This window comes from Salvelinus fontinalis, chromosome 1 (genome assembly GCF_029448725.1).
Source record: "Salvelinus fontinalis isolate EN_2023a chromosome 1, ASM2944872v1, whole genome shotgun sequence".
NCBI classification, from domain to species: domain Eukaryota; kingdom Metazoa; phylum Chordata; class Actinopteri; order Salmoniformes; family Salmonidae; genus Salvelinus; species Salvelinus fontinalis.
In genome coordinates, this window is record NC_074665.1 from 66,983,172 (window position 1) to 66,996,786 (window position 13,615).

Below are 13,615 nucleotides of genomic sequence, written 5' to 3' on the forward strand. Positions count from 1 at the left end.
CTTGTATATGTTTTCTATTCCACAGAGAAACCCAGGGAGGCATGTTTTGACCCTGGTAATATCATGAATGGCAGTCGTGTGGGGATGGACTACAAACTGGGCTCCACAGTGACCTATCAATGTAACTCGGGATATACTGCTGTTGGACAAGCCACAATCACATGTGTTATCGGTTTGGATGGAAAACCTATATGGAACAAGGCCCTACCAACGTGTAAAGGTACGATATTTTCGGTTTTGGTTTGCCTACAGTTCTAAAAACTGATTTGCAACAGCTTATCAAAGAGAGAGTACCTTTTGTTGTTGTTGTTCTCACTTCAAGTCTAATTGGTTGGTCTTGGTACCATCATCCTCACTATCAATCAAGGATAATATCAAGCCAATTTTCACTGGCTTTACCAAATGGTTTTGAGGACCCCTTTTTTTCTTTGCAAAAGAGGGGAGTATGGGTTTTTCAAAGACCAAGGCTGAACTTTCTGTCATTTATTGACAGTCGTGAGAGCTTGGGCGGTGACAACTGTCACTCACATGTCCTCTCTCACACTCCCTCTCTTTTTCATCCCCCTCTCTTTCCCTCTTTCTCTCTCTCTCCTTTATGTCCCTGCGTCTCTGAGGAGACACAAAAACCCAGACAGGTGGCCTTGTAGTTGCTGCCACTCACCGTCTCTATGTCTCCACCCTGCCACTTCACACACCGAGCCTCTACCTTATAGCAGCATGGCCACTTGAGACATGACTTGGATATGGGAAACACACACCAACGTTTTATTGTTGACATGATAAACATGGAATGATGTTGTTTTCAATAAAAATGGTTAGATGTATGCATAAAGCTACTTGTTTTCATATACAGTATAAGCTATTTTCATGGAAACATACAGAATCTAGCTTTAGCTACCTCCTACTTTTTAAACCAAATTTAACCTGTTTTCATTTTTCAAGTGCCAGATCAAGAGGGGAGTGTGAGATGCATGAGAGGAAATCCACCTGAGCTCCTTCTTTTGAGAGAATTGGGGCTTTTGTTAATGTGATTAAATGTAATTAAGAAGTTACTCTGGAGTTCACATAAACAATAGAGGGTGTTTTGTGTACCAAGACACAGCTGAAGCAAAGCAAACAGCACATAGTCTCTTGACCATACTGGGTTGAACACTGAAAAAACAAGTTAGTTTCAAAGGATATATTTTGTTTACAACAACAACAACAGGAGACTGGAGAACAAACCAGCAGAGGTACTAAAAACGAAGCCATGGATCTATAATGGTTTTACATTGCTAACACTCCTGACCCCTGTTTGGAACAGCATGTGTTGATTAGTTGACCCTTTTTGATTGAGCCAAAATGCCTTGCCCTTTGAGAGAGAGAGCTCTCAATCCTTCACTCCCAGATCATTTATTTGCATACACTGATGGTACATTTGGCTCGTTACCTTTTCCATTTTTATTCTTTCCTTTATTTATTTATATTCATTTTGGTGACGAGCTAGAGCATTCATACCATGAGCTGTATTCCCTTGATGAACATTGTGCATTATGGATGTGGCTTAAACATTCAATATTTCATTCTTAATGGAATTATTAAATTACAATGCGTAATTAGAGTTTAGGCTTGGTCATGGACATAGCGGCACAGTTTGGTTGACCTTGTGGTACAGCTAAGGACCTCAGGATCACTATCTGCTCATCCATTATATCATTAAATTGAACCTGACTTTCAACCTGACTTGAACCTGACTTGTCTAGTCCTGGGTTTTGTCTCATTGAACCTTTCATAAGTGGAAATGGGAAAGTGTCTTTCTGCTAAGAGCTTATTGAAATATAATTTGTCATTATCAAGAATGTTAAACAGTGACAATGTGGTACCATAACATTGATTTATGGATGTCTGAGCACATGCTGTTTAATCCCTGAACTCCATAAAGGAAAAGTGTGTGGATTGTAAGGGTGAGACATGATGTTGTTAGTGATTCACAAGGCCTCTCAACAATGGCACAATGGCCTCTGTTGATCGATTCCCTGGGCTTGAAAGAGAGCGTAGGTAATGAGCTAAATGGGTTGTTCTGGCCTTTTCAACAGTTGTATATAACCTACCGCCAATAGCCAACAGAATGTGCAGGCAAACTTTGATCTGTGAAAGGAATACCACTTTACTGTGTTTTTTTTTATGAAAAGCACACAGCAGGCACAATTGGAAATCACTCTGAAAACCAAAGGGATGTGAAGCAAATGTTGCTGTTTCATGGGCCATTTGCTTATATGGTCTGTCAGTTATGTGTATTTCTAATCCTGATTTTTTTTAGTTATGTCACCTTCGAAGAGGATTGTGGGTGTGTATACGCTACACTAAAGTAATGTTATGAAGAACAAGTTTTAAATCCATGAAAGGAAGGGGAATTCTTTTTTTGTAAGTCGTTCGAGTCATTCCTTCAAGGTCATGGATTTTGGCTAGATGAAACAACATTTTGTGAAAGGACATTGTAATCTGCTAGCTAATAGTTTGATGTCTGGGAAACGTACATCAGTAGCCTAGCCTATTTCAATATGCTTAAACATAACCATATTTCCAAGCAAACACATAATGACCGCTTAAGTAAAAGCATTTGTGGTTGAATTGAGCTTATTTTTCCAGATGATAAAAAGGTGAACAAAGCTATTTGCTGGTTGTGTTCATAAATGAACAAAAGAAAGAGCCATTTCTAAAGGCTGTGGCTGTGCCTGCAAGCCAGGGCCCCTTGAGTGGCAGTGAAACGCCACGTGGGTTATATGCAGATCAGTCAAAGTGAGACAGGGAGTACTCACTGTGAATGTTAAACTCTGCCCTCCTGACATTCTGCTGCCAGTTGAGAGAAATGATTACTAATGTCCCCAGTATCACCCGGCTAATGAAAGGAATCGTTATGTATTCAATAAGGACTGTGGGGGAAGGGGGTGGGAATATTTGTCCGTGAAAACCGTCCCGTACCCAATTAATCCCCACTTTTAGCAGCCGTAGGTGTTTAAGTGGTACATTTTGAGCATTCAGTATGGAAGAAAAGCAAACACTTGCAATGTATCTGTCATGTATTGTTGTTGCTTCAGGGTGATGGTGGGTATCTAGGGCCAGCTTTACTGAATGTTTACACAAGTGCGAAGTTTACAACTGTTATGTTCAAAAAGGAAAAGTAATGTAAAAACAAAACCCAAACCATGATACTGTCTTTATTTAACACCAATAACCCTTATTTCCTACTTTATTTAGCTACTTCATGTTCAGCCTTTTATGTTTTAATCTCCTCGGAAAATAGCAGGCGCAAACTGTTCACCCATGAAAAACTTGCAGTATATCTGCCCCTTTAGTTTTGCTCTCGACAAGCTGAGGACCAAGTTGTTGCCATTTGAAATGTTTCACTGGGCTGTGATTTTCGGCTGCTTTTTAGAATACTGATGTACTCTGAGGCACTTTTTGGGGCCTTTAGACAAAACTAATTAGAAAAGGGGTGAGATCCCTTTAAATAATAAAGAATTTTCCCCCCTCTCTCTCAGCTTCTCATCCAAACAGGTCTTCTATTTGTTTCCATAGTAACTAAAAGACTTTCTCAGTGCTCTTGAATGAGGAATCCTCCATGGCTGTAAATAGAAGGGGTGTGTAATGTGGTTAAAGCACAGTAGTATAGCGCCCCTCAGAGGCAGGAAGCAAAATAACTGCATACACTAGAGCAGTGGTTGACAAACTTTTTATAGTCCTGTACCCCTTCAAACATTCAACCTCCAGCTGTGTACCTCCTCTAGGACCAGGGTCAGCGCACTCTCAAATGTTGTTTTTTGCTATCATTGTAAGCCTGCCACACACACTATACGATACATTTATTAAACATAAGAATGAGTGTGAGTTTTTGTCACAACCCGGCTCGTGGGAAGTGACAAAGAGCTCTTATAGGACTAGGGCACAAATAATAATATTATAATAATCAATAATTTTGCTCTTTATTTAGCATCTTACATATAAAACCTAATTTGTTCATCGAAAATTTTGAACAACTCACCACAGGTTAATGAGAAGGGTGTGCTGAAAGGATGCACATAACTCTGCAATGTTGGGTTGTATTGGAGAGTCTGTCTTAAATCATTTTCCACACACAGTCTGTGCCTGTATTTAGTGCTAGTGAGGGCCTCATGCTAGTGAGGGCCGAGAATCCACTCTCACATAGGTACGTGCTTACAAAGGGCATCAGTGTCTTAACAGCGTGATATACCAAGGCAAGAAACTCTGAGTGCAGCCCTATACAGAAATCTGGCAGTGGCTTCTGATTAAATTCAATTTTCACAGAACCTCTTGTTGCAATTTCGATGAGGCTCTCTTGTTCAGATATCGGTAAGTGGACTGGAGGCAGGGCATGAAAGGGATGACGAATCCAGTTGTTTTTGTTGTCCGTTTCGGGAAAGTACCTGCGTAATTGCGCACCCAGCTCACTCAGGTGCTTCGCTATATCACATTTGACATTGTCCGTAAGCTTGAGTTCATTTGCACACAAAAAATCATACAATGATGGAAAGACCTGTGTGTTGTCCTTGTAAATGCAGACAGAAAAGAGATCCAACTTCTTAATGAATTTTGTCCCGCACATTGAATATAGTTGCGGAGAGTCCCTATAATCCTAGATTCAGATCATTCAGACGAGAAAAAACATCACCCAGATAGGCCAGTCGTGTGAGAAACTCGTCATCATGCAAGCGGTCAGACAAGTGAAAATGATGGTCAGTAAGTAAAACTTTAAGCTCGTCTCTCAATTTAAAAAAACATGTCAATACTTTGCCCCTTGATAACCAGCGCACTTCTGTATGTTGTAAAAGTGTTACATGGTTGCTGCCCAAATCATTGCATAATGCAGAAAATACATGAGAGTTCAGGGGCCTTGCTTTAACAAAGTTAACCATTTTCACTGTAGTGTCCAAAACATATTTCAAGCTGTCAGGCATTCCCTTGGCAGCAAGAGCCTCTCGGTTGATGCTGCAGTGTACCCAAGTGTCGTCGGGAGAAACTGCTTTTACACACGTTACCACATCGCTGTGTCTCCCTGTCATGGCTTTTGCGCCATCAGTACAGATACCAACACATCTTGACCACCAAAGTCCATTTGATGTCACAAAGCTGTCTAGTACTTTAAAAATATCCTCTCATGTTGTCCTGGTTTCCAGTGGTTTGCAGAAGAGGATGTCTTCCTTAATTGACCTCCCATAACGTAACGGACATATACCAGGAGCGTTGCTAGGCCCAAGAGTGAAGGTTTCCCGCGAGAGAGTAACGTAAATAGATTAGGCTACCTGTATTTGACATTGTGTTATTTCGCTGAACACTAGATGGTTTAATTTTTTTTTTGGCAGTGAAACGAGGCTACTCGAGGCTAGAAAAAAAACTTGCCCAAATGTATAGCCCCATTGGAAAATATAAATGTACTGTTTGAAAATGTGAAGAATGTTTTTATTTTTAAATTTGAATCACAGTTTGATTGCGCGTACCTCTGGGGGAATATCTGCACTAGAGGAACTAGACCTTGTTTGGATTTAGGCATGGTCCTTCTCTCTGTCTCTCTCTGTCTCTCTCTGTCTCTCTCTCTCTCTCTCTCTCTCTCTCTCTCTCTCTCTCTCTCTCTCTCTCTCTCTCTCTCTCTCTCTCTCTCTCTCTCTCTCTCTCTCTCTATCTATCTATCTATCTATCTATCTATCTATCTATTTATTTATTTATAACAGCCCACAGTGTACGGTCTGGTCTGTTAGGTTTAAGTAGCTTGTGGCGTCTGTTACATTACTGTATGCATAAACATGATGCTATGTTAAATGTCCTTAAATAATTCCCATATTATTATTATTATTTTTTTTTAAATAAGTTCGGACAATGACTATGTTGGCATGTAGCTACAGTGGCTGGCATATCATCTGGTGTTGATTGAGCATATTGTATAGTGTATTATTTTGTCTTTATTCTCTTATTTTTGTCCATACTTCTGTTCACTTTGGATAATATTTGTTTCTGGAACCTTCTCATTATGTCATTGTATGAAATATACTCTTACTATCATGCTAGTACAAATGTATAACTACTATCATTATAATTAATACTGCCTGACTGATGCTTCAGTAACCAGTAATATCAACACATATTTCATATTAAATTGTAATATTCAGTATCACCGTGGTATCCCACAGTTGGATGTATGCTGAGTAGATTGACCCCCCCAGTCCCCTGATCTTTGAGATGTTCATATTTTTGGTGGGTTATGTTATGGCCCTGGTTTGTAAATCTATAATGAAGATGGTTACATTTCCCATCTTGACAGATTAAATAATGAAATCCAATTTTGCTTTTGATAAATATAGAGGGACCAAGGATTTGGAGTCATTGGTAAGGTTTGTGTTTTCTATCAAAATCCTTAGTGAGTGAGTGACCCAGCATTTGATACCTAGAAGAGAAAGGACACTTTGGCCTGACATGACACTGACTGCTCACAGTGGAAACAGTTAAAAAATGATCTACAAATTACTGACTGTTACCTAATTCTCTTGTTCCATGTGTGTGAAATTTCTAGTTTCAGGCAGGGTAGACCCCGCAACCAAGAGTTTTTTTCTTACAGTACCAACTCAGTCTTGCCATAGAAAGTATGAGGTGAGGGTGATGTGATCAAAGGTATGGGGAAGGTGTTTGATATGCAGAGGACCATGAGCCGTGGCTGTATCCTGACACCAGGTTTATGAGCTCCACAAGGTATTGTGGGCAGATGAAGGAGCAGACCTGGGGGGATGAGCGCTGGGAGGCTTAGCGTGCTGGAGATGTGGCAAGAATCTAAATCCACGATCATTGTAGCAAAGACAAAGGGGATGAAAGAAACAAGGTAGGTGCAGAAAGATCACATGAGGGTTTCAAGCGATCGGGATTGACATTTTCTGAAGGGAGGGAGCAATAATACTATGAAAAGAAATAAGAAGAAGGGTTAACTAGGGATTTAGGGTCAGGGAGAACAAGAGGGTGAGCGCTCGCTGCTCTCTAATGTTGTGCGTTCAGTAATTTTCTCTCCTTTGGTCAGTATTTGTTCAGAGTTTTTTTAAGTAGTTTGGAGAGCAGTACACTACTAGTCCAGGGGCACATGTACAGTAAGATAATAGAATATTGACATTGACAGATTTCCTCGGTTGTGTTCTGTTTTCATTGACCTTACATTTTAAAGTTTGACACCCTCAATTATTTTATTTCACCCTTCATGCTCATGCTATGTCCTTAAAGGGGAATTTCACCCTGGGGGAATCTGGGCTTGTTTTTATCATGTCTGAGGCATTTCTAGGACAGTGAGATGTGTTTTACACATAATTGCCCAGGAGGAAGGCAGGTCAGGGCTTTGCATGCTGAATGATAGATAACCCTATGATGGCAGTATTGATGGGGGGGGGCAAGATCTAAAAATTCATGTAGTCCTACTTTGTGGCATTTCGCAAAGGCTCTATGTTACACTGATCTCACTATACGTGTTTTGGGGTGTAGATATGGCTGTCCTTGTTCGATAGAGCCATTTGACATCTTTCAGCGATGTTCCTATCAGCGGATTCATTGCTAAATATACAAGCTGACACAGTTTTTCAAGTTGTAGTCTCTGAAGGACTACCACTTGTGTTGGGAGGTGCTTTGTGCCCTGGCCCCCATCCCTTCCCCAAACTGGGATTTTTTTTAAAGGAGGGTGACACTAATAACAATCCTTTGGGCAAAACTCGAAGAACTGACCAGACGCATTTGCTTCAAGTGATTCCTCTCATCAACACGAATTTGAGGATGGAACATTTATTAGCTACATGGTGACATTCACCATACATGTTTCAATATAGCGAAGAGGATTCTAAACACAGAGTTTGATTTAGCTAACGTTAGAAGCTCAGCTACAGCCAATGCCAGCACCAAGAGGGCAGATGACAAATACGGTGCCTAGCTAAATAAATTATCTTTCCTGCAAGCCACCTAGCTAGCTAGCTAAATTTTGTTTATCTACTGAAACCCGTATTGTGTATTGCTGGCTAACAGTGTTACATTGGGGGGATTCAATTAATTGGTATGTTTGCTAACTTAGCCAGCTATGTAGCTAGCTAGCTAGCTAGCTAAACAGTAACCATATCTATGACTTAAAATAGAAGAGGTTTTACAATCAGAGATCTTTAGCACATAACTGGAGTTGGCTAGCTAGTTAGCCTGGTGCCTGCTAACTTGTTATGCACCACTGCTCACATTTGCAACTTGTTAGAAAACATGTGTAACATCAGCAACTGTAAATCATTTTTCTAGCTAGCTATGTAACATAATTGACAAGGGTTGACATTGGTTATGATTATGACCTTGGATGCATTTCAATCTCACAAAATTATAGGCATGACGCAAGATAGGATTCCAAACAGATTTAAATAACATGTATTGCATATCCAGCAAGCTATTCGCTAAGTTTACTAGCAAACAGTGAGGAGAAACAACAATACAACAATTTATGTTGTAAATCTCTAAAACTGAAGCTGGTTTTGCTATAATATTATTTGCCTAAGCATGCCTGATAGACATGGGTGTAGGTAGATACTGTCTGCCTGCTTACCTAGGCTAATTAGTACTGTCTGGCCACTGCAAAGATTGAGGGAGGGATATGCCAGATTTCATTCTATTAGGCTAGATATGGTTGTAAATGTAATCTCTGTGCCTGTGCACATGTATACATGTTCAACTAGTTTACCCTAAGGTTGATGTTATGCTGAACTGTTGTTCAAACTGTACAATAGAGTATCATTTAGTCATTTGTCTAAAGACAATACTGTGGAGTGCCTGGGCTTCTTCCTGGAGTGGTTTCTAGATACAGAAGCAACATTCTTTGGCCTGCATGTGTCATTATAGCAGAACGCTTTCTCTCTCTCTCTCTCTGTCTCTGTCTCTCTCTCTCTCTCTCTCTGTCTCTCTCTCTCTCTCTCTCTGTCTCTCTCTCTCTGGATTAGACATTATGCTGGATTTCAAGCAGATGACTCATGAGGAGCTGAATGGCAGTTTGATCAGGACAACACTCCTCCCACAGCTTTACAAGTATTCTCTGAACATACTGTATGTTTCTTTGGAATGGCAATTTCATCAAGACCATCTCTCCCCTCATCTGCTGATCACCAGTTCTCTTAGCTACAGATTGTTAAACAATATAATGTGATTTAACCAAGATGTTTGGTATCCATTACTGGGAGTTACAGTTACTGTTTGGTGTTGCACAGAGATTTTTTCGACCAACCTACAGTAGCAATGCCATCTTCGTCCTTGATTTGGGGAACAGGTGCCTCATAAAATGTCTGTGTCCAGTTGCAGGGGGTCAGTTTGAATTTAGAAAATACTCTGTTATTAAAAAAGTAATACAACAATATGTGCACCGCCATCGTGTCTATTTCAAGTCTTCTCACACATTGATCGAGACAGGTCTCTGTCATCATGACATGCAGTACTTTGGGGTAGACACCCACCTGTCTCGATCAATGAGAGAAGACTTGAAATAGACATGATGTCAAATAGACGAGATGTCTTTGGGTAAATAACATTATCTGGTGCAACAATCTGTAGCTACAGTTCTCTGCACTTGTGTGTCTCTACACCTGACACACTCAGACACACTGAACTGTACTACACTGTTCATACTATTTTTTTTGTATGTTACTTTTACCATATAACATTGTTTTTGAATACCCAGTTCTCTTGAGGTAGCATTAAATAGTAGACACTCTCCTGTATTTTAGATTTGGACAAATAAACAAAAAATGTTGGATATCTTAATGTCTAGCATCTGTTTGATGCTACAGAGCCTTGGCCCCTGTACAGTTTATATAACTATTTTATGTGAATCCATAAAGGCAGACACATTTCAAAGATTGATAGAAAGTTCTACATCAGGGCTCTCCAACCCTGTTCCTGGAGAGCTACCATCCTGTAGGTTTTCAAACCAATCCTAATCTAGCACACCTGATTCTAATAATTTACTGGTTGATAAGCTGAACCAGGTTAATTCCACCTGGAGTTGGAGACTTACAAACACCCATAGGCAAAATTTAAACCAAAAGCGTGTAAACCAAAAGATAGCTATATGATTTAGCGGATGGCTTTCAGAGTTCAATACAGGACTGTAACGTTATCTAGCTAGCAAATTTACCCAGCTACCCTTGCAAGCTAGCTAACATTAGGTTACCTTTAATTGCAAATCTTCTGTTTTGTTGTGAAGGAAACAAAATTGACGTATCGCATCACTTCTCAGTTGTCGTCGAAATTAATTCCCCATCAATTCAGCCTGAAAATCCCTCTGATAATCTTTGGTCACCGCATCATTCTTGTTAGCCGCAAGCCACTGGCAGAATTGGGGTGAATCTCTAGTAGGTAAAATGGTAAAAGATAACTAATTTTGTGCTTGTTTGTAATTAGCACAGCCATGCACAGAACACCACATGGGCATGATGGAAAACATTAGCGAAAAACAAAAATGTTCACAAAATCTTGCCTAGAGAATTTCTGAGATTACTGTGTGTTGGTCGTTCGAAGTAACAATGCCATTAGCCTCCTCTACCTAGCGGGCGGTATCAGCATTCGCTATGAATGCCGCACTTAGTGGTTCACTATGAGCAGACGAATACACAGGGATTCAAAACTTCCCGATTCTACCAGTGAAATTTAAATTTGCTAGTTAGCTTGTGGTTTGGATAATTGTGATGTTTATGATAAAAACGTAATGTTGTTAATATTGTAATGACTATATGCCATGACAGAGCCTGGGTGAAATTCCCCTTTAAAGTGAAGCCACGTGTGTTTCCATGGAGCCATTGACATCAGTATATTTAATCTCCGTACCCATTACAGGCCATATTAAGAATTTACACATGCTTAAGGGCAACTTTAACACACGAGTCAATTTGGACTTCATACCTATTTTAAACATTGTGTGTTTGAGCTACAGACTTCTGGGTTGTACTGTTGGATACAGTGGGGCAAAAAAGTATTTAGTCAGCCACCAATTGTGCAAGTTCTCCCACTTAAAAAGATGAGAGAGGCCTCTAATTTCCATCATAGGTACACTTCAACTATGACAGACAAAATGCGAAAAAATTTTCCAGAAAATCACATTGTAGGATTTTTAATGAATTTATTTGCAAATTATGGTGGAAAATAAGTATTTGGTCACCTACAAAAAAGCAAGATTTCTGGCTCTCACAGACCTGTAACTTCTTCTTTAAGAGGCTCCTCTGTCCTCCACTCGTTACCTGTATTAATGGCAGCTGTTTGAACTTGTTATCAGTATAAAAGACACCTGTCCACAACCTCAAACAGTCACATGCAGGTGGCTGACTAAATACTTTTTTGCCCCACTGTATGTCCATTTCTTCTGCATCAGTTGTTTGTGTGATTAACGGGGGCTGAGCTAGAGCGGTGTTTGTGAGACAAGGGCGGTTCCCAAAGGGGCCCAGGCTGGATCTTTTTACAAAAACGTCTGTAGAGTCTGAATAGTTTGAGCTACAAACTATTAGAAGCTATCTATGAAAAGCTGAGATTCTCACAACCACTCACATGCTCTATAATGCTCACAAGCTACACAAGAGTCGTTAGAAGGTAAGGGGTTCTTCTACATAGAAGGTCATAGGAAATCCAAGGACGTAGTGTCTATAATACTGTAATAAACTCACATAGTTGCTGTCACAGACTACAAACTCCACACAGTTGCCACTGGCTAGTTGGATATTCACTTTCCACTGAGAAAAACAATTTCTGTATTTGCAGCATTCATATAAATTCATTTGTATTAGGTTTTTGCTTTAGCTGACCTTTTTTTATTCACATTGAATAAATAAAACATAATAAAACTCATGAATGCAACTCTTTATTTAAAATTGTTTTGTGTTTTACTTGTGGCCTGGTTGTCCTGAATATAAATTGGTAAAACACTTTATTGTAAATATAAGGGCTGGACATACAGATAAATGAAAGTCTGATAAATAAAAAGCCGATATTTGCTCGGGTCTCGGGACTCATAGGTTTAATGTTGGTCTGGAACTTGATATTCTGTACAGTGAGTTTAGATCTATCCTAGAACATCCTTGTTCCAACACAACAGCTCGCAGCTAGTGCACTGACTTTTATCCCATGCTAATCCATGGTGCTTGTCCTTTCAGGATTATTGTCTCTGGGAATTGAGTAACACTGAGGTTGTTTTGTTGTCTTTCAGCTCCTTGTGGTGGCCATTATAATGGATCTGAAGGCGTGGTACTATCTCCTAACTTTCCCCATAACTACACCGCTGGGCAAACCTGCTCCTACTACATCACTGTCTCTGGAGAATTTGGTGAGGTTAATCAAATGCATCATTATTAATGCAACACTTAAACTTATGCTACGCTTGACTAGTTTTACACCTCTGATTTATCTGCCTATTCGTGTGTTGCTCCTCCGTCACTCGGTCGCAACGTTGCCATTGTGATCAGCATTCTACAGACTCCGCAGTCACATTAATGTACAAAAGTAAAACGTGAGCTAATGACTGTTTCGCCGAAATTACACTGGTGGCCTGGAAATATGATGACATGGCAAATATTTAGTAGGAAACAGCTTAGCCATCATCATCATGTCATCACATTTACATTAGACCGATGGCAATGTTGTCATTAGCTAGAAGAGTTTGTCAGAAATAGCTAGCAATGCTAACATTAGCTAAAATCCAGTGGTATTTACATTTACATTTAAGTCATTTAGCAGACGCTCTTATCCAGAGCGACTTACAAATTGGTGCATTCACCTTATGACATCCAGTGGAACAGCCACTTTACAATAGTAATACAATGGTATCCAACCAATGGTAATACAATGGTATCCCCTCAATCTTAGAACAGGAAGGCCTGCACACTGTTTTTGCTCCCAATTCACTGCTTTATTGATGACATTTAGATCCAAAACAAATCTTTGTCAGGTAAAACAGACTGAGTGCTCACATCCCAAAATATAACGTACACATTTCACCTCACATGACTATCACACCCATGACACATGGTGGGTGTGGAAACAATCAATTAACTTTTGCGCATATTCATTCATAAAGGTACATATGGTACATATGAAGGTACATATGGTAAAGGTACATATGTTCAGAAAATATTATATGCATACAAATTGGTCCGAGTTAAAACCTATGCAACAGTAAAAAAGATTACGTTGGAAACTGTTGGAATACCTGCCTTAATGACCATTACGCACATAGTGTGCTGTGGCTGTAGATATAATTAGAGTGACCTATTTAAAAAAAAAAAAACGAAAATGGTGTACCTCTAATAATTGTATATCAATGAGATGGGCACGTAGTAGTTACAGAAAATCTAATATGTACGTACAGTATGTGCAAAATGACAAAGTGCAGACCTGGATGGCAAGACAAATCAATGTAACACATGCATGTAAGAAAAGGTCTGATATCAAATTCTTGGTTCAGACCTTTGGGAGGCATTATGGACAAACAGTGAATCCAATACAATTCTCTAGACTATTTTAAATTGACATCCCTGAAATCTCCTAATATTCAGGCTTATAGAAAGCATAGATCAGTCATGAAGTGCTGAAT

At 39.6% G+C, this 13,615-nt stretch overlaps 1 protein-coding gene across 3 annotated transcripts in view; it reads left to right on the plus strand.

Moving 5' to 3' along the window:
- The window catches only part of LOC129860196 (CUB and sushi domain-containing protein 1-like), a 588,526-nt gene that overhangs the window by 458,639 nt on the left and 116,272 nt on the right, over positions 1 to 13,615 (plus strand). For all 3 annotated transcript variants that reach the window (XR_008760312.1, XM_055930581.1, XM_055930589.1), the window contains exons 30-31: positions 26 to 220; positions 12,233 to 12,349. Coding sequence is in view for 2 of the 3 variants with exons in the window: in XM_055930581.1 (XP_055786556.1) it covers positions 26 to 220; positions 12,233 to 12,349 (312 nt within the window). In the remaining variant the exon portion in view is untranslated. The remainder of the gene's footprint in view (positions 1 to 25; positions 221 to 12,232; positions 12,350 to 13,615) is intronic.